Below are 24,089 nucleotides of genomic sequence, written 5' to 3'. Positions count from 1 at the left end.
TTGAAGTCTGCGTGGGATCCCGAGGAAGGGCCATGTGTCTGTAAGCCTTTGAATCAGAGTTACCTCAAGCTGTGTCCCTGGTCTCTTCGGTGAGTTCTCGGCAGAGGTACTCAAGTTGCAGAGAAAGACTTCAGGGAAGGGTAGGGCTACTAGGTGGCTCCACTGGCGGAGGAGCCCGCTGTTGGTTTCCTTCCCTCTTTGCACTTATTTTATTTTCTTGATATAAACCCTGTTCCTGGAGGAGAACTCACGTGCTGACTACAGCTGGTTTTGCTGCTGAATCATCCCCCAGTTTCCAGATGTGAGATGATGGATTTCTCCTGCAAACAAAAACCTCTACTTTGTTTTGCATTGCATAACTAGGTGGAGGGGGAGAGGGAAGGTGCTCCTTGGGAAACATTCCAGGAAGGGTGGGAATTAGTGTTGAGGGGTGAGTCTCTGCCCAAACCCTCCGTTTTGAACTACACCATGAGATTTGTGCTTCCCTAAACGCGTCCTGGGTGGCGGAGCTGATGTGCCCCTCCGGATGGTGCCGTGTGGTGGGTGGCATCAAGGGACAGGTCTCCCTCTGTTAAAGATAAGCCTGCAGGAGACAAATGGACAGGTTCATTTCATTCTTTAATGCTGCTTTAATGAAGCTCCCTTGTTTGGCTCAGTGGTCCGACTGTCAGTGCAGCCGGCGTGCGGGCGAGAGCTGCTCACGTCCGCCTTGCCACTGCAGAGGTGTCCGTGCAGTTGCCACTTGGTGACTCTCTGCAAGGCTGGCACGGTGGCCGGTAGGTGGGAGAGCATAGAATAGCCTGTGTTTTGATGACCTCCAAGGAAGGCATCTGTTTAAGTGGCATAATCTCGATGTGCTATGTGACACACAGCCTTTTTGTGGGGTTTTTTTGCTATGGGTAGTGGGGGTATTGGGCTGGTGTTGGGGCACCCAGGGTGAGCGCGGTGGTGAGGTCTCCTGTGGTCAGTAGCATGCGTGCCTGGCTGCTGCTGGCACCGGTCCCTTGAGGACATTATACTGTCAGCTTCCTGGCCTCGTGCTTCTGCTGGAGCTCTCAGTGGACATCCTGACAGCAGGGACCACACTGGAAGCTCACAGACCCTCGCACTCAGGGGCAGCATCTGAGTCTCTGTCTTCGGTGTTAGTATCATATATTCGGAGCCTGCGGTGGGAAAGGTTGAGAAACGCTTGCCTGCAGATCAGAGCCTCTCCTCCCCCCTGTTCCCCTCGGATGTGTCGGCTGTTGCTGCCTTCTGTGTTGCTATCAACATTGCCTTTGGAAACTTTCCTTCCCTGCTTGCTATTTCTGGAAGTAGCATGTGATTAAATCAGCTCCCCGTGCTTCACTGCCCGTGAAAGGGGGCTCCCAGCTTTGTTCCCAGCAGAGGAAGGGTGTGCACAGCCTACACAGCCCTTTTTTCCTGTTTGAATGGATGCTGCCACGCTTGGCTCCAGCTTGTGATGCTGATGGAGCGCCGGTGTGTGTGTTTCTGTTGGGGCTGTGGGTTGACGAAGGATTATTTTAAATGTTTTACTCTATTGAGCTGGAGAAATACAACCTGTCTGAAGGCTGATCTTCTTACAGCCGCGGTTTTCATTATGCTAGGCTTTTAAATCGTCCTCAGACTGTGATTAAACCCTTCTGCCATTGTTTTTCCTCTTTTTACTGTATCCACTGAAACATTACTTTGATCTAAAGTAGCCAAGCTGTAGTTGTGATCGGGACAGGAGGAAAAGCACCGATATTTGAGGACACGAGAGTCTTGGGATGAAGCCCCAGCGTTGGCTCAGAGGGTGGCTTGTCATGGGCAGCGCTGGATGCATTGCCTCATCCTTCTGCACTTCAAGTCCTCTCTAAATTAATGACACGTCTTTTCCTCTCTTACTCTGTGCCTGACTCATTCATTCAGGCTGTACTTGCAAGTGAGGTGCAACTTGCCTGCCTTACACCTACCAGATGTCGCTGTAATGCCCATAAGATATAAAGGGAATTGTCTGCTTTGGTCTAAGTTTACATCCTTCATGTGCGTCTTTGTGAAGAGCCGAGAGGAGAGGAATGCCCACCTTTGTTTTGTTTAAAAGTCCCTTTAGTTTGTGTTTTTACCTAGTCCATCCCATTTGCATTCTCATGTTTTAAGAACTGCCCTAGTTATTTTAATGGAACTCCAAAGCTGTGGCAACCTGTGTTTTGAATGCAGAAGGCTGTGGTGGATTTGGGGAGGTCAAGGCAGGTCCTTCCGACAGCTGTCACCAGTTGGGGTGACACCAGACGTGTCAGCAGCCCCTTACCAGGTGGAGCCAGGGTCTTCATAAGACTTTCTTCTTGTGTTTTCCAGGTCTACAACTCGAACAAGGACAACCAAAGTGAAGGCAGTAAGTATTTCTTTTCAAGGCAGACCCCTGAGAAGGTGGCTGTGCTGTGTGGTGTGCAGACTTTGGTGGGTCAGCAGGAGAGGCTGAGCTGCCGGCAGTGGGGACAGCGGGCTGGGCTGTGCTCCCCTGGGCCAGGGGTGTGGGGTGACAGGGGTCAGCGTGGGGACCACACGGTGGCCCTGGGGAGGAGCTGGGTCTGGCACCTAGCAGGGAACTGGTGCAGAAACTTGGTGGTGGGACCTAGGGCCATGGAGAGCGGTGCTGAGCTGTTGCCTTGGCACTCTGGGCTGCGTCCCCTCCTGCCTGCCCTGCACCCTGCTGTCCCTGAGCCGCAGCAGTGGCACAGGGGGTGCTGGTGTGCTTTGGGACCAGCGGGACCAGCTCCTCTCGCTTATCGCAGCCAACGAGTGCAGGTGGCATCTTGGACCAGCCAGCTCTCCTTTCTGAGCTGGAGTGTGGAGGATGACTAGGCCTTTCCCACAGGGGAACTGGAGCAAAAATATAAAGAGTAGGGAGGTCCCGCCTGATCAGGATTGTCAACAAGAGCCCCTAAAAAAAAGAAGCTGTTTTTATTGTAGTTCAGGCAATCAAAGACTTGGGTCAAGAAAGCACTTGTTTTTCTTGTTAGAGGAGCGGTTGCACCTGGTCCTGGCTCTTATGTCATGTGTTTGAAAACCCTTAATTGAGCCATTTCCCGGTAGGTTTGATTTGCCATAATTGCAATACTCAAAACTGTAATCCCTGCCCTCCTTCCCCCAAAGTCATCGGTCACACAGGAGCCCAGCCTGGGTTAACGGTTAGTAAATAGTTCATTTTTATATGCTGCCTCAGACAGGGCATTTTCATCTTGAGTAGAAGCATTTTTCTCATAATAACAGGTATAATTTGCAGGTAATGTTCCTTGCACCCATTTTCAGCCCTTGCACAAAACAGTCTCTTCCTCCTCTCCGCTCTCTCTGATGTGGCTTCTCCCTTTCTTGTTGGTCCTCCATGTCGTCAGCTGTGCATCCATCTCATCCCCAAGTATTCCTCTTGGCTTTGGGCAACACAGATGGTCCTCACAGAGTTAAATGCTGTGCATCGTGCTCTTGAAGGACACTATGGCTAATGCCGCAGTGCCAATGGATGTGAGGTCTGTGTAGAACATCTTTTCTCCATTTTACAGAGGTGAAAAATTAGTTTTTTGAGGCATGGACAACAGGCGTTGCTCAACTCTGTCTTAGCCTGGCCATGACCTGTCACTGCTCTGTGTTCCCTGCACACAGCCACTGGCTCTGCCAGGACAATACGTGGCGATTTGGCTCAAGAAACATGTTCAAATAACCATTTTCTAAACTTTGTTGAGGCGTTATGCAAAAGCAAAGAAAACATTAGGGATGGGGGTGGAAGGAAAGATTGGTGAAGCAATTGGTGAAGTAATTACTGCTTCTGAAAGAAGTGCTTGTCAAACTGTGACCTTCCCATCTTACGTGCTGTCAGCCAGATATTCTCCTGGGGCTGTGACTTACGCTGGAGTCAGCCTACAAAGTAGCGGCAGCCCTTTTAGAGATGGTAAGAGCTTGAGTCAAGTGTGCCCATGACTTTCCCAGGGTTATTTGTATTGTCTAATCTGGGTTTTCAGCTGCCAAGCTTACAACGGACCCCAGGCAGGGGCTCCTAAATGCCTCTTTGGGTTTTCCTTGGGTAAGGGCTGGGTGATTGTGATCCACCTGGGCTCTTTCTGCACCCTGAGCCCTGGCTCCTGCCTGTGGTTAGTTGTGCACAGCCTCACTGAGGGCCCGCATTGGCAGTGGTGTGGCCAGCACCAGGCTGACCTGCAGGCGTCTAAATAGATTCTTTTCCCATGCTTAATGTGAAATGGGTGTGCTTGTCGGAGGGGAATGTCTTGCTCCGTGGGGCTGTTGGGGTGATGCTCGGCCGAGAGGGTCTGAGTGGGGCGGCTGCTGCTGCTGCTCCTGCCTATGGCGTGTGGCTGCTGCAGGTACCTTGCGTGGTCAGCCCCTGGACGGATCCCTAGCTGGATGCCCACGCTGGGGCTGCTGGAGGCTGGTAGCTTTGAGGAGAGAGACGGTTTGTCCCCGACCTGGGGGCAGCTCCCGTGTCAGTTCCCAGCCTGGCCCGGGGCTGCCGGTGCGGCTTTGGAAGGTTGGTTGGTTGTAGTGCTGGTAGTGACTGCAGCCCCCGCGTCCGTCCTGCCTCTCTGAAGCAGCTCAGTGGTTGGCAAAGTGTAGCGAGACTTTGATGAAGACAACAAATGCCAAGTTTCTCCCTGCGCGTCTTTACCAGACGAGTGCGAAGCTGGGGTTTAATCAGCTGAGGAGGCTTTGGCAAAGTTTCTTATCTTTTAGTACCTCTTCCATTTTGATGGTCCGTCTTAAAAATGAGAACAATCCTCCTTGTCTGCTCTGTAGACCCTGCTCCCCCCGCGCTGGGGAGTGCGTTGGGACCTTCGGCTGAAGGCTGCTTATGTAGCCGCGCTCCTGAACCGTCTGGTGGCAATTATCTTCACATACGCCTCCGACTGGGGCTGCCGCTGGTATGTTCAGACATCTGACTCTGCTTTAGCCCTCATTAAAACCATGTCTGTAGTGAACTGCTTGCCTCACCAGCTACACTTAAAATTGATTCGGAGACTGGCTGTGTGCCACGCGGCCCTTGATACAGGAGCTTCCTATAAGGACTCGAAATGAGTGCAATGATTGAGTCCGGATGCAATTCCTGACCCTGAAAACCTATATACCTCTGCTTCCTGCCGCACTTATGTGAGTCTGAAAGAGACTCGCAGTGCTATAGTGAGTCTGCTTTTTGGCCACTATCTAATTTTGCAGAGCGTTTGGGTTTTACATCCTGCTGTGTGGCCAGATGGCCATCGGCCTACAGGGTGATTTATCTTAATCTTCTTTAGGAGCCGGGAGGAAGCGGTGCTGAGCGGTGGGGGCGAGGGGGTGTCAGTGAACCGCGGGAGCCAGATGAATTTAGATGCACTAGTTTGCAAACCAGGAGGACTTGCCCTGCTCTGTGGAAACAAATCCTCCAGGCCATTTGTGCTTATTGCATGGAAAATTACAGAAGAACTCCTTTCCCTTCCCATCCCCACCATTTCCCTCTCCGTTTTCCATATCCACTTGGTTGCCTATTAGTTCAGGACCCCATCAAAAGCTGTCTTTATTTCCATAAGCTCTTCATAGACCTTGAGTCCCTGGACTGCCCTGTCTGCTGGTGCGCTTGCCTGGGTGGCCTGGCTCTCCCCAGTAGTCTTCATTTCCCAATCTTGGCAGCTCACTGGCAGTTGGAGACTTGAAGTAAGACTTGAAAACTCATTTCTCTCTGGTCTCTGCTGCTTGGTTTCTCCCTTTCTGTGTGGCACTTAGTTTCATGAGGTCTTTGAGAGAATTTGTACCGGTAATCACCGTGGCACTTCACTGCAGGGCACAGAAACGCCTGGCGGGGTTTGCAGAAGAGCTTGCTTTGACCTTGCGCTGCCATGACCGATGCGCACACAGCTGGAGTTACCTGGGGCTGAACAGAGCTGATTCCGTCTTCTTACCCCCTTACCGATGCTCTGATATGCCATATCAGCATAAAGTAAAGGAATTAATGGATCAAATAGAAATAATCTGCCAGGCAAAAATAGACCAGGATGAGACCAGCTCAGTAGCAGTAGAAATATGATGCTGCACGAAGGTCAGATAAGTGTGTGTATGCGCGCAACGGCTGTAATACAAGCGATGTGTATCACCTTGGCTGATATAAAATATTTCTCTGCTAGATTACCATATGAATATGGCATCTCAGTTGTGCACTGAAATGCTGCTCTTGTGTAAAGAGCCTGTGACGTGTATCTTGGCCTGGAGCTGTGTTTCACGCCCTTCCCTGGGATATGGGAGCCTCAGGGGAGAGGGAATAGCAGGAGGCAGGGCTGTGGGCTTTGCTCCTGCAGCAGGTTTGAATGCATGCGCGGAGGAAAATACTGCCTCTGATAACAGAAGAATTTGTAAATCCACTCCCTGTTACAGCTGGAGAGGCAGTTTTAAAGATATAGCATGGGGATTAGGGATACCTGTTGGGAAGAGCGGAGACACATGTTGGCCATGCTTTTCTGTGGCAGCCCCGAGAGTTTGCTCTTCCTCCCTGATTCCCCACTGCCTTCCCTCTCTCCTCTCCTGACCCAGCTGAGGCAGGAGGCAGCTCCACACGGTTTAAATCGTGGGCTGTGTGTCCCATCCCTCCCGCACACACGTTCCTGCCTCTGCCTGGCCGCAGTGGAAACTCTCCTTGAGGTCAGCAGCTGAAGATTCGGGTTTAGTGAGGTTTTTGATAGAGCAGGTTTTTTTCTTTTTTTCTTTTTTTTTTTTTTTCTTTATCTGTTAATCTTGGTGAACCCTCTCGCTGCACTAGCCCTGCTGTCAGGGCATGGAGCAGAGCAGGAAGGAGGACGGGGCCGTAACAGGCCAGGCTTGGTTTGGCCAAAGCGGCTGGGATCCCAGAGCCTGCGTTTCTTCCGGGCCTGCTCCCACAGCCCGGCTCTCCCGGGCCAGCTCGAAAGGCCATCAGTTGCCCTTCCTTTCTCCTTGCTCCTGACCCGCAGCAAAGCTAAGCGGGGTGCGAGCTGCTGAGCCGAAGCTGAGGGCTGTGGGTCACTGTGCTGCTGGGGCTAATGGCGTGAGCGTGAGGGCCAGGACAGTGGTAGGGACAAATCCTACTTTGATCTGCGCTGTCGCTGAACTGAATCATTGGGTGAATGAATGAGACAAAGAGAAGCTGCTTCTGTGAGAGAGGAAATCGAGCTTTTACAGTGCTCATTAAAAGTCAAATCTAAGGATGAATAAAGGCACTTTGGATATTTAATCAGATATTATTTCTGGATATAACTACTGCAAATAAATCCCTGACCTTTCCTGATCCAGAGCTCAAGTGGAAGAGCTTATTCTTCTGCTGGGGAGGGTTATGCTTGGTCACTTCCATCCGGAAGGACTGCTTGGTTTGTACCTCTGCGAGGCGAGCACTGCGGAAAGGTGCGGCCCCAAGCTCTTGCTGAGCGGTGGGTGCCGGAGTCTGCAGGGGCAGGGTACGCACTTGTAGGTGTCTTCTGCTCATGTTCAAACACGCGAGGGCCCGGGGGAAAACTGCTGGTTTACGGAATAGGTTGGCACTTAAAAATGCATGGCAGAGCCTGCAATGGTGAACCGTGTTGGCTGGACAGCACTGTGCAGAGGTACCGAAACATCCGCGTTATGGCCAGTACTAAGCCAAGGCGAATAAGACCTGCTGAACTGGGTTTGCCTGCGCAAAAGGGTTTCTACACCCTTTTGGTGTGTTTTCCTGCTTCTCAGGTACCCCATGCCTGTGTTTGTCAGTGATCTGGGGTACGGTAAGCTGCGCCCCACTGATCGATGACGCATTGGTTTTATGCTGCGTCCGTGCTTGGAGTGGTTGGGAGCGGTGCTGGAGAGCCCCCCCCGCCCCCGGCCCCGAGCCTTGCAAAGGGCCCTGGAGCTTCTGGATATTCGCACATCCTATGGCACAAGCATCCTGCAACTTGTGTGCTTATGTTGGCTCAGCACTTCAGTGTGCTTGCCCAGAAAAATATAATAGAGCTGTTTTACTGTTTCACTGTTTCAGGTTCTTGTGCCATTCATCACACAAGAAACACCACCAGCAGAGAACTCAAAACAAGTGATTAGTGAGGGACTGTGCCCTGCAAGCCATAGGCAGCCAGTGAGCTGGGAGCTTATTATGGTCCAGCAGTGAATCTATGTTTAAATAAATGATGTGAACAGGGGGAATGCAAAGGAGTAAAATTGCACGTGCCTTGCTGTGAGGACACTGCTGGCCCTGGGCTGTACTCTCGATAAAATGCAGTTTTGTGGCTTTTGCAATACGGCGTTCCCTCAAGTCTGTGCAGACGTGAAGTCACCTGCTTTTAAGCTAACACTACGCCTTTTCTGCCTTCTGGAGCTCAACATCTTAAACCGTGCAGCCGTGCTGTCAGCAGTCATGCTGTATGAGCCCCTCTGCTGTGAGGACAGGCTGAGAGAGTTGGGGGGGTTCAGCCTGGAGAAGAGAAGGCTCTGGGGAGACCTTGGAGCCCCTTCCAGTCCCTCAAGGGGCTCCAGGAAAGATGGGGAGGGACTCTGGAGCAGAAAGGGGAGCCATGGGACGAGGGGGAATGGTTTTAAACTGAAAGAGGGGAGATTTAGATGAGATCTCAGGTAGAAATTTTTTGCTGTGAGGGTGGTGAGCCCCTGGCCCAGGTTGCCCAGAGAAGCTGTGGCTGCCCCATCCCTGGAGGGGTTCAAGGCCAGGTTGGACGGGGCTTGGAGTGACCTGGTCTGGTGGGAGGTGTCCCTGCCCAGGGCACTGGATGGGCTTTAAGGTCCCTTCCAACTCTAACCATTCTATGGTTCTATGATTCTCTGTCAAGCATGGCTGGGAAAATCCCCCACCTTCCATGTGGCAGTGGGGAGTGGGCTCCACCCCAGTCCCTGGTGATGCTCCTCCTGCCAGCGGGGTCTGTGCTGCTGTGGGAGCCGGGATGGCGGCAGGGGCAGATGCATCCCTGGCAGCTCCGGGGCCAGCCAGGGCGAAAGGTTTTTGCTGGAGGTGGCAGGAGGGGAGAGGCGGGCGTCTTCCCAGGGTGCTCATCCCAGCCCTGGGGCTTGGGGGCACTTTGCACCTCCCTCTCTCTGGGGCTTCTGCCATATGAAGGGTTTCCTAAAGCCTTATACAGGGAGAAAGTAATTTTTCTTAACAAATAGCTGTCTGCAGGCAGTGTTTTCCACGTGGTGGTAGAAAGCTGACTAAGGGATAAATTCTTGCAGCAGGTATTTGGATCCACATATTAGTAATTTCTTGAAATTAAATATGAAAGCCTGCAATGGCATGAGTTAATTGAGTTTTACATTCCATTAACACAAATGTTTTAGATCTTGCTCTCAGGCAGAGTCAGCTGCCTTCAGGACATCCTAATTTGCACCAAATAAATATTTCATTTGTGCTAATAAAAGACGGGGCTGTTCTTGAATTGTGCACGTCTGCATAGAGTGAGGGTAAATGGGATGTAACGTATAGGGTTCATGAGACAATATTGTTTAGCCGGGTTTTTGCATCGCCGGGGGGGCCGGAGTGTCTGCCTGAAGCGTGGCGCAGGCAGGGGACAGGCAGGGCACAGGCACTGCTGGGGGCTAGTGCTGGCACTGGCTGGCTCCCTGGGGACAGGTCCCCTCCCGCTGGGCACAGGAGATGCTTTGGGCAGAGGTATGACACAAAATTCATTCCCATCTCCCAGTTCCTGTTGCTCTTCCACCGTGACGTGTTGTCAGCTCTCTCCTTTTTGTGTTACTTTTTTAACTCTATGCTTTCACCTTTCTTTTGATTTCTTTACTCCGTTTTCCTTCACAGTTGCTGCTGACATTTATCTCCTGCTTTTTGCTTCCACTTGTTTCTTTCCCAGTTCTCCTTTTACTGTAACTTTTCAATGCTCTGACCTGTCATATGGCTTGTCCTTGAAAAAACCTACGTGTGCACAAAACCACCTAAAAAGCCCCGAGAAGAAATGCAAGGCACTGGCGGCCCCCGCTGCGCTGCCCTGGCAAAGCCTGGGAGGTCGGTCCTGTACCCCAGACACACAAGTGGTCCCCAGCGAGAGGTGATGGAGATGGCCTGGAGATGAAGGCATCTCTCCAGCTCACAGATGGCTTTGTTAGCTGGGTGGAGAGCTGAAAGGATTTATAGGAATTACCAGGGACTCATCAAACAAGCTGCCTCCTGTGCAGTTGCAAGGTTTTGTTGTGTCAAAAATAAACATGATTCCTGTTTTTTCCAAGCAACCTAGTGTCAGCTTCCCAGACAAAGGTCTCTTCGGGTTGTCTCACCTTGATCCTAAATTAATACTTTGACCAACTGCAGATCTAAATCTCTGACAGAGCCCGGGGCTCTGCTGCTCGGCGGGTGTGGGAGGTGCTGGTTCAGAGGGATGCGGAGGCTGAATGATGGATTAGCGTTCTGCGCTTGCCTGGGTTACACCTGGTACAAGCTACTGTACTTGTGCCTTTCCTCCGTGAACACCTAATTTGTCTCCTTCTCCTTCCTCCCCACCTTGTTTGAGGAGCAGTACAGCATTGCTGTGAATGTCGGCGACGACTGCGGGATGAGTGTTGCGCTCAGTGTGAAGCTGTCCCTCCGCTAGGTGTTTATCCCTTCTCTCTTCTCTTCCCTTTCAGCTGCCCAGTTGGATAATATCGGCTTCAGCATTATCAAGAAATGCATCCATGCTGTCGAAACGAGAGGTAGCACAGTTCACCAGATGGTCTTGTTTTGGGGACTGGTCTTGCAGCTGTTTGTAGCGGAGCAATAGCTTACCTGCTCTTTTCATCAACAAAAATGATTCATTAACCCTCGGAGACCCACATCAGAGGAACCCTGTAATATGCTCAGGCAGACGCCTTTGCCGAGACACGCGCTTGCCCTGTGGCCGGGGTTAGCAGGGGCTCAGCAAATCTCAGGGGCAGAGTTGGGGAATAACGCCCTAGACGTGCAAGCTGGGGGAAGGGACCAAAGCTGGGGGCTTCATGTGAACATCCCTTCGTGCGGTACCACTGCAAACCACTTCCTCTCCTGTGGGACAACAAACAGATCCGGGTTTCAATCCTTCCCCTAAATCTCTTGCAAAGACTATTTATATACAGACGGGCTGGCTTGTTAGCGCCTGAGCCCCCGCACAGTGAAATACGGGTCTGGTGCTCACATGGTTTCTGAGCGTGCTGGTGCCTGCACGAGGTAAGAAAGAGGCCCCGCAGAAAACTTTGGGCTGAGCAGGGCTCTGAGCTGGCAACATTGCTGCCCATATTCCTTCACTGGGGTCTTCCTCCTGCCCATAGGGCTATTCAAACGTGATGTTTTCCCCTGTAATACTGGCAGCAGTGCAGAAACTGCTGTCTTGAGCAAAGGAACGCCTGGGAGCTCCTGGGCTTCCGCAGCGTCCCACAGGAAGGGAATACTCAGAGATTTTCATGCTCGCCACAGCTCTCTGTGATATCCAGGTCATGGTTTAAAAGTCATATGGGAGCAAATGAATTAAAAAAAAAAAAAAAAAGGAAAAAGAAACAAATGGGTGGTGGGTAGTTGAGACCAAACCAGGCCAGTGCAGTTCCTGGGGAGAGTTCGGAGAGCTCCAGCCAGGAGGTGCAGCACACCCAACCTAGGGTGCCCTGGTGGGAGGGGCTTCTGTCACCACCACAAAGCAGTCCTTTGGCTGCTCTCTGCCCTAGCAAGTCGTTTGGTTCTCATTGCTTCTTGTATGAAGAACACGCAAAAGTCCCAGACCTCAACCTGAAGAACTTGGCACAGTAAAATTTTCTAAAACTGCCCGTTGTGTTGTATGTACGGTGCAGATCCTTCATGGTGCAGCCATGCTCCCTCGCTGGTAGTGGTGTGGGGGAAAGATGTCCTTGGATCTTTTATTACTGAGCTAGTTGGGGGTTAGGACTTCTAATCAATACATGAAAGCCCTGACATCAAAATCAAATTTTACCCTCCTCCGTAATTTTGTATGTACTTGGTGAGAGGGTTTAATTATTTTTGCTATTAGAGAAGCCAAAGAAATGAAAGAAATGTCGGTAGCTCTTTTGACATTCTCCTAATAAGCTCTTTGTTTTTCGTAGGGATCAATGAGCAAGGGCTCTACCGAATCGTTGGAGTAAACTCTAGAGTTCAAAAGCTGTTGAGCGTATTAATGGGTAAGTATCTTGTATTTTGTTAAAGGCAAGTAGATTGTGCTGCTTTGAAGTCTTGCCAGCCGAGAATGGAGGCTCTCGTCGGGGTACCTAATCGTGGTGAATGTGCTCTTAGGGCCACATGCTGTTAGAGGCCGGGAGGTCCCGGGGCACCACTGGCAGGTTGCTAAGGTAGGACTCATGTAGGACATTGCTTTAAAAGGTCTTCTGGTGCAGTCACTGGTGTCCTGCTCACATGCGCTACGAATTTTGGCAGCCTTCCCAACTGCAAACTAAAATCTTCAAAGAAATAGCTGAAAGCTTTGGTTTTTAATCTCCTACCTGCCACGTTGTTTCCAGAATACTTCTTAATTATTTTCTCTTGTGTGTTGCATGCTGCCCTCTTCTTACTTTCCCCTTGGACCGTCTTGTGCCTGATTTAACACGGTCTTGCCCAGACCTTTCAAGCATGCGTTTCCCTCGTGCCGGAGGCATCAGGTCCGATGGTTCTGGGTGCTCAGGAGGAGAGAAGGTGTGGGGTCACACCACGGCACAGCTGGGTGTTGACGTGGTGGGGCTCCTTTGAGCACTGGCTACCCTGTGCAGCCACCCTGCAGCTGCCCAGCAGCGCTCAGAAGATGGTATGATGGCAAGAGAGAGGCTGTGGTGTTTGCTACAAGTGCCTTTGTGTCCCGAACCAGCATTCCCTAATCAGAGCACGAAAACATGTAGGAGCAAACGGGTCTTGTGATTGTCAGTGAGCTGGTAGTTGTTCCTGGTGCAGGTCTGAGACCACTACGGCTGACTTTTCCTGGAACGGTTCCTTGTCGGTGGTGTTGGGTTCCCATCATCCCATAGCCGTGTAAAGCCCTGTGTTGGGTCATGCTTGTTGGTCTGTGTTGGAGACCCAGGCCAGCTTCTGTGTCAGCTATTGCCCAGGGGTTGTAATTGACCCAAAAAGAAATGTGAGCTGTTCCCCTCTTTGGTCTTTTCACAACCTTCCCGGGCCTTCGCCCCTCCAGCAGAACCTCCCCTGCTCCCTGTGTCCTTCTCTGGGGTCCAGGCTGGTGCTGGGATTGGCTATGGCTGTGTGTGACCAAATGGACTGTTACATGCCTGAAGCTATCAGGTGGCATTTCCATCCCCAGCTGCAGCCCTGCGGCAGTCTGTCTGTCCGGACACGCATGAGATGGACCTTTGAAGAACAATTTTGAGAGAACACACAGTTTGGTTGGAGCAGCAGCAGCTGCCCTCCACCAGCCTCAGCTCATGCTTCTCAGACTTGCCAAAACCACGTATGAAATAGGTGTAGTAATGAGGAAACAAATGCGTAACAATTTGTTAGTGCCCTTGTGAACGTGTTTGCAACTCCTTGGGGGAAATGAGTGACATTTGTCATCTTCTTCCTCTTTCCGTTCGCTTAGTATCATTCCTTTGCAACGTGACTTCCTTTTCCTTGCCTTCAGAAAACGCCAGTGCTCCTTTCTCTGTATTTCTCCTTGTAAAGAGTTTTAATCCGTTGTGTTGCACTTTCAACATCTTTCCTTCTCCTCTTCCGATCCCCCCTTTTCCCACCATTAAGATGTTCCCTGAGCAAAGCCCATGGTGGCTGTTACAGGTGTCAGCGTTAACCTATGCAAAATTGACAATCTAGGGGTAATTAGGAAACAGAAGGGTAAGGTTCTAAATCAGAGGCTGACGCAAGGGGACCTCTCTGCACCGGTTTTGCTCTGGCATTTGGAAAGTTCACTGCAGTCACAAGAGCTGGTGACTGACTCTTTCTCTTTTATTAGCAAAAGTTTGGCATAGGTTCTGGGGCATGTGAGTATGTCCTGCTAGCCACCCAAGTACAGCAGATAAGCCAGAGCTGTCTCATGGGACACACAGTTGGCACTATTGCGTTAGAGCATCGGTTAAAGAGCATTGCTGACCACTGATAAAAATAGGCTGGGGATTGGGTGCCCCAGGGCACAGCAGGTCGGACACGCCGGGTCCTCTGCTCGTGCTTTTCATGCCGGCGTGCATCATCTCACAGGCTGCAGAGCAACAGGTCCTCTTTGCTTCTCGCAAGGGCGGTCTCAGGCTGCGTCAGCTCTGGGTCGAGGCGGCGGGGCCATGACAGATGGCAGAACTTGCTTGGTTTAAGAGCTCTCCGGAGCTGGGAGGGATTCAAAGTTTTGGACACCATCCAGCAGCCATTATCTCCTCAGCGACTGAAGCCACTCAGCTGTCGACCTCGTGTCTCATAATGCAGTGATATATCGCCGGTGGTTTTTCTTTGTCCCGGCATGTCTTCCTTAGTTGTTGGGGGCTGGAAGCTCCATCAGAGGCGAGTACGTGCCAGGGGCTGCTGCTCGGCTGGCTGGGGGGGTGCGGAAAGTGGGACCCGCTTTGGGGACCTCCCATGCTGTCGATCACTAGGACGCTTTGCAAACCTGTGACTCTTTCTCTGAATCACAAGCAATTAAATCATCTTCAACAATCCTAGGCTGTCTGTAAAGCCGGTGTCAAATGGAAACGTGTCCGTTGTCAAATCCCCTTCTGTTCTGGGCTGCCTTCGGCTCACACCTCCTGCCGGCAGCGGCACCGCTCTGCTTGAGCACTCGTGTTCGGATCCAACCCTCCTGAGCGGAGCAGCCAAATTGTGCTTACAACTTCAGGTTTCCCTTATATTTAGAAATGAATGTGGGCAGCGTTGCTGATTCACATACAGTTTAAATGGCAAAAAGATCAAGTTTCCTTGAGCAGTGGCGGGTGTCAGTGACGCTGCTGGGAAGGCCTTTGGCACGAGGTGTCTCCGCAGGAGGTTGGCACTGCGCTCGGCCGACCCAGGGCACAGCCTTCCCGTGGGCAGCAGCCAGGTCGGGGGCAGCGCATGTCCCGGGCTTGGGCAGAACAGCTTGTTTTTGTCTAAACCCGGGTGAAGTGGGACATCATAGAATGGTTTGGGTTGGAAGGGACCTTAAAGATCACCCCCTGCCCTGGGCAGGGACACCTCCCACCACACCAGGTTGCTCCAAGCCCTGTCCAACCTGGCCTTGAACCCCTCCAGGGATGGGGCAGCCACAGCTTCTCTGGGCAACCCGGGCCAGGGGCTCACCACCCTCACAGTCAAGAAATTCTTCCTAATCTCTAATCTAAATCTCCCCTCTTTCAGTGTAAAACCGTTCCCCCTCGTCCCATGGCTCCCCTCCCTGATCCAGAGTCCTTCCCAGATGGGCCTCCTGCAGGGCTGGTGGGAGGCAGGCCATCCATGGCAGAGCAAGCTGCCTTTCCCTAGCCTTCACCATCACCATGCGCCATCAAAATGAGAACAAAACCCAACAAATAAACAAACTTTTATCAGTAGGAGCTCCCATGAAAGGTTTTATTCTGGTAGCTGTATACAGGACAGCAGCTGTACCAGCAGATCCACCACTGAAACCCAGCACTAAGATGAGTGGAGCGTTACAGTGTCTGATCCGCTCTTCTGGCTCCTTCCCAACAGGAGCCACAAGGGCTGGTGAGTGGGGCTTGCTGTGGCCCCTTGCTGCTGGGGGGAAACGTGCCCTCTGGCTGCCTTGGAAATCTCTTGAGCCACCCGAGCCGGGGTGAGAATTACAGCAGGTGATGGGGTGGTTCTCCTTGCCATGTAGAAATGGGTGAGGAATTGAAACCAGCTGTCTTAACGGCAGCAGCAGCTTTCTCCATCCCCAGGAAGCAGGTGGAGAAGTTCCTGAGAAAGGGCATTGGGCAGGGGCTGTGCCTCAGGGAGCATCCTGGCATCGCACGTGAGTGTCTTGCTGAGGTTCCGTCATGGCTGTGGGGTTGGGGGTGTCTGGTCTGTGTGGTGTTGGGGGTGTCTGGTCAGCCTGGGCTTCCCTCCTGCCTGTCCCTGCCCCGTGGCACCCGTCCCATCACCCGGGCTCTGCAGGGACCAAGGGCCAGAGATGAACAGGGTCCCCGTCCCCGCCGCTGCTGTTTGCCTCCAGGACAAAAGCAAACCAGCAAAACAAACTCCATTTTTTTGGGAATGGGAGTGGATTCTCCCCCACTCCCAAGTGTCTATGTTGATCCTGCCATAAAAAAGCACGTTCTAATTTCTTGATTTAGACCTGTGGTGCTGCAGCTCCCTTTTCTTTCCTCAGATGTCCCCCGTGTGAGGCGGCAAGTGACAACCCGCTTCGGTCTCGCAGCCCGGGGGAGCGGGAGACGGTGTCCTGTGCAGCATTTGGGACCACGCAGAAGGGGAAGGGGGTGACGCTGCCGTGGCTGGCAGTGCTGTGGGTGAGCAAAGTGCTCTCTGCAGCCTCTGCTGGAATGAAAAGCTTGGGGAAGTTCAGTTTCCCCTCCCTTTCCCCTTACCCTTTCACTTTAGCCTTTTCCGTACCTGCTAAGAGACATCAGATAAGCAATTTACAGCAGTAAGCAACTTCAGGGTTAACTGAATTTGGCCCGTGGGTGCTTTTACGACCTGGGTTTTGCATTTACGTCGGTTTGTGTGGAAGCGTGTCCTTGTGCGGAGGCAGAACTTGGTGGTGGCGCTGGCTGCAGCCATCTCTGGCTGGGGAGTCAGATGCTCCATCTGTAACCTGCAAAGTAACTTTTTGCAGACTCATAAATTTGAAGGTCAAGGAGAACTGATTAACTGCTCCCAGCCTTTCCATGAGACCGCCCATAGAATTTCACCTAGTGCTTTGTGAATGAATCATGCCTATGAACTCCTGGATGAGCTTTTGAAAAGACATCCAGTCTTGAGTTGTTTGTTCAACTTCAGCGAAGGCCTTGCTATTAAAAAGGGTTTTTTTTAAAAAAGGGTTATTTTTCTTTTGGTTTGGCTTTTTTTTTTTAACTATGCCAAGCTTATCTTTAATCTATTAAAATTGCCTCCTGAAAAGGTAGCGCAATAGGAAGTTGCCGTGGCATTGCCGAGGAGGGATGGTGTTCATTTGTGTGATTGCTGTGACACACACGTGATCTTTGTGTGAATATACATTTCTTAAATGTTTACTTTTTCAAGTACTCCTCTTGATGTTTTTTTTTAATTAAAATAAACCCTTTGCCCTCAGGGAAAGCCTAACTCTTATTCAGTGCATTCTTTTAATTAGTTTTAAAATTACACTATGCTTACCTATCGCTTTAAAATTCAAAAGCGCATTATACGTGTCTGTGAGAAGACAAATACCCACTGAGCTGCATCCGCGGGACCAGATGGCGTCGGCAGCTGTATCTGGCGTCAGGCTTGGCCTTGGTGGCGGTGAGCGCCTCTCTGCGCCTGCTCGGCCTCTCCAGGGACGCTTGGCACGGCCCTCTCACTGAAAGGACCCACGGCCGCGTCTCCCGAGGTCCCCACGGAGCCTTCCCAGGGATTTCGCTGGGAGCGGGATCCCCGCTGTGTTTCCAGGTGCTGCTCACCGGGAGCTCGGTGTGGTCAAAGCCTTCAGCCGCGGAGCAGCTGAGAGATGCCAGGAGCGAGTGAGCAAAGTGCATTGGTGAAGCAGCGTCACAGCAGGAGAGGAACAACGTGCTCACGCCTGCAAACGGGGCACTTTCGTGCCCTGCTCATCCCTCCTCCGCAGCCGCCTGTGGCGCGGGGTCCTCGCTTCGTCGCCATCGTTAGTCGTGGTCCTGGGCGCTGTGCGTGAAGTATCCGCAGCTGGGCCACTTAACGCCGAGCTGATGGTGGCTTTTGAGCTCACTGGCTGTAATTGTCAGCAAAGCTTTTTAAAAAAAAAAAAAAAAATAAGGAAAGATTCCATCTGCCTTGGTGTCTGCTCGGGGTGGGTGTGCAGATGGCAGTGGTCACCCAGGAGCCCCGCGGTGTGGCCAGCTCGGCTCCGGCCCCGGTGGCGCAGGGTCCCGGCGTGGGTGGAGGTGCCGAAGAAGGGAGCGGTCGCTGCTTCCTGAGGGCTCTTTTATTGTCAAAGCATTAAGGCGTTTTCACAGAAAATCAGTAAAAATAGTGCCTTATTGATCTCACTATGGAACTTCGTGCAAACAAGTCTGGCTTCCTGACCTGGGTCGGTGGTTTGCAGAACGCAGGGAGAAGCAGAAAGCTGCAGATCCCCGCGAGCACGGTTTGCAGGCGGCGGGTTCAGATCCGCCTCGGGAGGGAACAGGCTGCTGGTCCACAGCCTCCTATTTACAGCGTCCAGAACAGCTGCACAGTTTTTTGGATTTCTTTAAAGGAATTTTTAAAAGGAAAGATAGGAGGGGGAAAAAAATGCAGAAAGGAAAGGAAGGCCCTGGAGGAAATGGAGAAAAGTACGCTGCAATAATCAACAATAAAAATAGGGGTGGTTTGGAGGCTCCCTGGCCCCAGACACTCGCACTGCGCAGAGCTGGAAACTGGAGGGTGGGCACCAAGGTTCCTGTGGGACCTGCGAGCTGGTGCCGTGAATCCCTGGGCAGAGGTGGGGTGTGGGGTACGGACGGGCAGTGCCGGGGTGCCGAACCCCCTCGGTACGAGCACTGAGAGCGTGGCAGGACGCGGGGCCGGCACACGGGCAGTTACTGGTGATGGGACTGGATTTCCTCTGGGCAGGTTGGCATCATGGCTGTGCGGATGTCTGGCTCCCACAGAACGGTGCCAGGGGCTGGAAGCGCAGTGAGATGTAGAGGTGCTGAGCTGGTCCCGGGCCCCTCGCACCGAACCGCGTCCAGGAGAGCTGCTCTCTGCTGATGCAGAGTGCCAGGAAGGGCTGGCTGAGCCTGTGCGTGGCACTGCGCTTGTGGCATCTCACTGCCATCAGACCCACCGCATGCCCTGTGGCGCTGTTTGACCTTTGCTGGGATGGACATGCTCCAGGGCTGCCCCAGGAGCTATCCTGCTCCCCTCTGCCTGGCTCTGGGAGAGCGTCCTGTGGTTTCAGGATGCTCCTGCCCATGTCCTCCAGGGTCTCGTGTCAAAGGTTGCGTCAGGCCATTACAAAGTGTGACCCAGCGTCGCACCTTTCCTGCAGGTCAGTAACACTCCATGTGGTGGCCCCGAACTGCCTCATGCTGTCAAAAGCAGCCGGGAGACGCAAACGCCGATGTCTCTGCAGAGCCTGGAGCAGCCCGTCCTGCAGCCTGTGGCTGCTGCGGGGACCTGGCTCTGCCTCTCCTCTGGAGGGGACCTCTTCCTTCTGCTGGGGAGGGTACACGGTTCAGGAAACGGCTCCAAGGCTGCGGGGTGGGAGCGAGCCCAGTGTCGCCGTTGGACAGTAACTGGGGGTTCGGCTGCACTGGAGGCTCAGCGGGGGCGTGGATGGAGCAAACGTCTGCTTGGCTTCGGTGGGAAGAGGGTCTCGGTGCCTGGGGCTGTCCCCAGGTGGCACGTTCCTGGAGCTGTCTTCCCACCCCCTCCACAGCGGGTCGAGCGGCTCCAGGGGCTCTTCCCCACCTTGGGCAGGAGAACAAGCCACCTCCTGTCCCCCCACACACCCGGGCAGGGCTCCTGCTGCTGCCACCCCGTCTATCCTGCCGCCTGCCACAGAGGCCGTGCCACTGTTGCTGCTGTCTCTCACGTTGGTTTAGGCTGTGGCAACGCCTTGCAGCCTATGTGGGGCTGGGATTTTCTGCTGAGTCCTGGGTCCATGTTATGTTTGTGCCCTGCTCTGTCACCACTGTCGCTGAACACCACCTGTGCCCTGTGTAATGTCATGCTTTGAGTCAAACTGTCAAGCTCATTGCTCGTGATTAATGTTTTTCTTTTCTTGTTTCTCGACCCGTGGAACTGAGCGTGGCCCATCTCGTGTAATGAACTCTGCTTCCCTGCAGAAGCAGCTGTTGGGGACCAGCTTGTGGTTACTGGGCTGGGGAATAGCAAATAAACGGGGATGTGATGGTCTCCCCCACAGCTGAGCTGGTGTGAGCTGCTATTATCTTCACTTTGGTTCACTTTTTTTTCTTTTTTGTCGTTTTCCTTAGATCCCAAAACAGCCACAGAAACAGAAACAGAGATCTGTGCCGAGTGGGAGATAAAGACCATCACCAGTGCACTGAAAACTTACCTGAGGTAAGGCAGAAAAGACTCATCTGTCCTGGGGCTTCAGGTGGATTCGGTGATGCTCTGGGCTGTTACTGCCTGTTACTGCAGATCCTTGACAATAGCACTTCAATAGAAACAAAGAAGAAACTGCTCTTGGAAAATTTATTCTGGCTTTTCTCTTGACCCGCCAGCATATTTGAATAGGATCTGGGGAACACCATCAGCTCTCTGTCAGATGCATGTTTTGTGATTTTAAAAGCTTGTTCTTACGTCCCCTGCCTTGATTTAAGTTTTTCCCTAAGCTTTTCCCAGTGGGCTTCCACCTATTGAGCGCGTGGCAGGAGGTGAGCGCGGAGCTCCTCGAAGCGCTGGGGCCGTAGTGCTTTTTCAGAACCAGGTGCCGAGCTTTACTGCGGTGGTGACTTCTGTATGCCAGTCGATGCCGTTATCGTCGGGGATTATCTTCCCAAAGAGCTCGTTTGTTGGCAGCCGTCAGCATCTTATTACCCACAACATGCTTCTACCTGTCGCGACAGCAGCTTCTTGCTCGCTGCTGCTGTTCTGTGCATTGGGTTTTACTTGAGAGAGAGAGTGGGAGAGCACGAGAGAGAGGCTAAATCCAATTAGGGTGATGAGTATAATTAGCTTGGTGGATCTCAGCCTAGAAAATCACAAAACGCTACATAATTTTGCATGATTGGCAACCTTTGCTCCAGAGTTTGAACTGTTTGCAAAGCGATGAAGAATGTCGGCAGCACCGAGATGTCCCATTGAAGGATGTGGAGGTGGGAGGGGAGAATGGGGAATTTAATGGGAATGGTGACTGTGAAAGTTTTATGACTAGGCTTGTTTCTCTTTTTAATTTATTTTTAAACTTATTTGGAAATCGTGGGCTCACTAATGTACCGAAACTCTGTGTTACTAAAGGAATGTTAAAATTAAAAATTAATTTAGTGTGGTGCAGAAAAGGGAGGAAGAATAAATCAAAGGTAATTCAATAGATCTTATTCCTTCTGATGGGGGTAATTAATTTGAATTGTTATTGCTCAATTCTGTGCTTTTAAAAATGGAGCTGAATTTATGGTAAGGGCAAAGCTTTATTTCTGTGGATTGTGTTACTGAGATGTGTTTTGTGCGTGTTACCTTTTTATCTTCCAGAATGCTTCCGGGGCCGCTCATGATGTATCAATTTCAAAGGAGCTTCATCAAAGCAGCAAGTGAGTTTGTTGATGTTTATGGCACCGGTCTGAAAAAGGAACATAATTTGCAAGTAACTGAGCATAACCTCTGCCCTGCTGCTTCCCCACCAACCTCCCTGTTCTTAAGTCCCGGAAAGTAGGATAAGAACTGGGAGACAAGGGGCATGTTGTTGTTTGGGGCTTAACCAGATGAAAAGGAAAGGCAGATGGTGCCGGGGAGCGGAGAGCTGGCTGCGGGCAGGAGCTGCTGCTGCAGCTCTGTCTTATTCTGACCATCACCTGCCAAAAAGAGAGAGGCCGTTGATCAAAAACCACCTCCGGTGTTTTGATGAGATCAGTTGCGGTTCAGACGTCTGTGCCGCTTTCCTTTCACTGCCTTGGGAAGGTGCTTTGTAGCAGGTAACTCTCTGTTGGCATCCGTCCAGCCCGTGCGCACGCGGGTGGGAGCAGGGGCTCGGCAGGGCTTATGTGGTCCGTGGCCACATCGGTGGTGGCCTCCTTGAATGGCTCCCGCTTAGGCTGTCGGGGCACCTGTGGACCCCACCAGCCTGTTGAGGAGCAGACGCCCTGGCCTGGCTGGGCGCTGTGCTGGGCTCATCCTGACGGTGCTTGGGAACACACTGAACTGGAACATGTTGATGTTCCCGCTGCTGGAATCACAGAAACACTGTGGTTACAGCCAGCCCCTTCCCTGGGCACAACTGCCTTTCCGCGCAGCTGGCATCTGCTCTCAGCTCGCTGGTTCAGCCCCTTAGTTTCTTTCTTTTGGAAGGAACTGGTTGGAGTTGGTAGAAAGGAAAAGTGCTGTGGAGAGAATCCGCAGCGTGTCTGGGTGCAGGGTGGAGCAGGTCCCTAGGATGTCTGTCGGTGTTAGTGTTCGGGCCTGAATGAATGCCTCTTTCCAGAGTAACCCCCTGATGCAGAGATAAATCATCTTCTGTTTCCAACGCAGAACTGGAGAATCAGGAGTCCAGGGTGTCAGAGATCCACAGCCTCGTTCATCGGCTCCCGGAGAAAAACAGGCAGATGCTGCACTTGCTCATGAACCACTTGGCAAAGTACGTTTATGACTGATATGTTTTTCTCTCTTTTTTCCACTTCCTCTGAAAGTTAATAGTGGTAGAAAAGTTTCCTTGTGTGTGTGTGCGCGTGCGGTGTTGAGTCATATCTGGTTGGCGAGTAACTGGAAACCCGCGTGTGAGTGAAGCGAGGGCTGGCCGACGGAGCGGGGCGGGAGGGAGGGAGGGTGGGAAGGAGGGAGGGGGCTCTCCCGCTGCCCCCCGTCCCTGCCCTCCCCTGCCTCTGCAGCCGTGCCCTGGCCCCGCGGCGGCAGGGGGAACCCAGACGCTACTGGGAACATGGTGTGGTAATGGGGTTTGGCTATCCAGAAGGCAGAGCGGAGGTTAAGCTCCTCACTGGGTTTCAGAGCAAGCCTAGTATTAAAGGACTAAAAGCTATTTCTTTGTTAAATATCAGACTGCTCTCGGGCGTATTTTCCGCCTTTATGCAACCTGATTAATCAGTACTTGCAGGTCACCTTGAAACTTTTCGAGGGCAAAGGAATTGAATATTTTTTTTTTCTTTCAGCGATAGAGCTGACCTATAATTTCCCATCTTCTTCCTGCTCCTGCAGGTTCCCATGGAAACCTTTGATTAGTGTTTAAAAAAGTGAAAGCATCGTCAGGTGTTTGTGCCAGCCTCAAGGCTGCGGGGTGGTACCTGCCCTCGCTGTTCCCCATGGCACTGCGTGAGCAGGAGGGATGAGGCAGGGCTTGGAAACCTGGGGAATGAGTTAATCGGCATAACTGTTTAGAAGAAGGTCTGGGAGAACCTGAAGTTATCCGTTTAAGAGAAAAAATAACAAATGATACTTGAAATAGGCTTAAAAATTACTCCAGATGCTTTCTTATGACATGGGTTTGTATCTGTTCCATGGACTCCCCGGCAAGGCTGTTAAAAACCAAAGGGCTGGTTTAGATCTCGGTTTCAAAACCTTCTGCATTTACAGGCTCAAGCCAAGGGCCAGGTGGTTCCAGGTACTCCCCTCGGCCAAATATGCGTGAGGAATCTCATCACTGCTTAAGTACTTTTCATTTAAAGGAAAACCCAGTGGTGTTTGAGTGGGAGACATGGAGAGGGGAGGCAGGTAATACAATGGGTTTCATGCTGCTTTAGTAGGGAAGGAACTAAAACAAAACACAAAACAAACAATGAGCGTGGCGGTGCGTGCTATATTAGGAAGAGAAACAGCTCGTAGTGGTTATTTAATGGGAAAAAAATTATCTCAGAGAAAGGCAGGAAGCCGAGGAGCCAGAGCCTGCTCTGCTGAGCTCGTTGCCCTGCAGAAGCTGTCCTGGTCCCTGTGCTGCTCCCAGGGGGATGCGGGTGCTGCTCCCAGGGGATGCTGGGCTGCGGGGGTAGAGGAACAGCCAGCCCCAGGCAGGGGCTCTCCCGCATCCCGTCTGTGTCCGTCCTGCAGCCCCGGCTCTCCCGCCTTGTGCTGCAGGGCCACCTGGTGAGGAGGACCTTGTTCCAGGAGCACCAGGAGGGCAGCCTGGTCTGGGACTCGTTGCTGCGGCTCCGGTCAATGAACCACTCAAGGCAGCGGTGCCATAAAGCCGGATTAAAGATGTTGTGGTGGAGATAAAGCGTCACATCTGCAGCAGATGTTTGGAGGGAGGGAGAGTGTGGCAGAAAGGACAGGCCCTGGCTGTTGCGGGGAAAGGGGATGCTCTGGGGTGGGGACCGGTGGGGTTTGGGTGCTGCCCCGTCCCCGGCGAGGGCAGCCGAGAGCAAGGCGTCCAGAGACAACACAGGCAAAACTGTGGGGCCCCTTCCCGGCCGTGCCAAGC

At 52.2% G+C, this 24,089-nt stretch overlaps 1 protein-coding gene across 4 annotated transcripts in view; it reads left to right on the top strand.

The window, feature by feature from the left end:
- Positions 1-24,089, top strand: part of ARHGAP26 (Rho GTPase activating protein 26) — a 149,414-nt gene that overhangs the window by 61,938 nt on the left and 63,387 nt on the right. For all 4 annotated transcript variants that reach the window (XR_010072866.1, XM_063348639.1, XM_063348638.1 and 1 more), the window contains exons 12-17: positions 2,338-2,374; positions 10,597-10,662; positions 12,037-12,111; positions 19,978-20,065; positions 21,197-21,255; positions 22,190-22,295. Coding sequence is in view for 3 of the 4 variants with exons in the window: in XM_063348639.1 (XP_063204709.1) it covers positions 2,338-2,374; positions 10,597-10,662; positions 12,037-12,111; positions 19,978-20,065; positions 21,197-21,255; positions 22,190-22,295 (431 nt within the window). In the remaining variant the exon portion in view is untranslated. The remainder of the gene's footprint in view (positions 1-2,337; positions 2,375-10,596; positions 10,663-12,036; positions 12,112-19,977; positions 20,066-21,196; positions 21,256-22,189; positions 22,296-24,089) is intronic.

The sequence above is a fragment of the Chroicocephalus ridibundus genome, chromosome 11 (assembly GCF_963924245.1).
Source record: "Chroicocephalus ridibundus chromosome 11, bChrRid1.1, whole genome shotgun sequence".
In the NCBI taxonomy this organism is placed as follows: Eukaryota; Metazoa; Chordata; class Aves; order Charadriiformes; family Laridae; genus Chroicocephalus; species Chroicocephalus ridibundus.
This window is presented reverse-complemented; position numbering and strand designations above follow the sequence as displayed.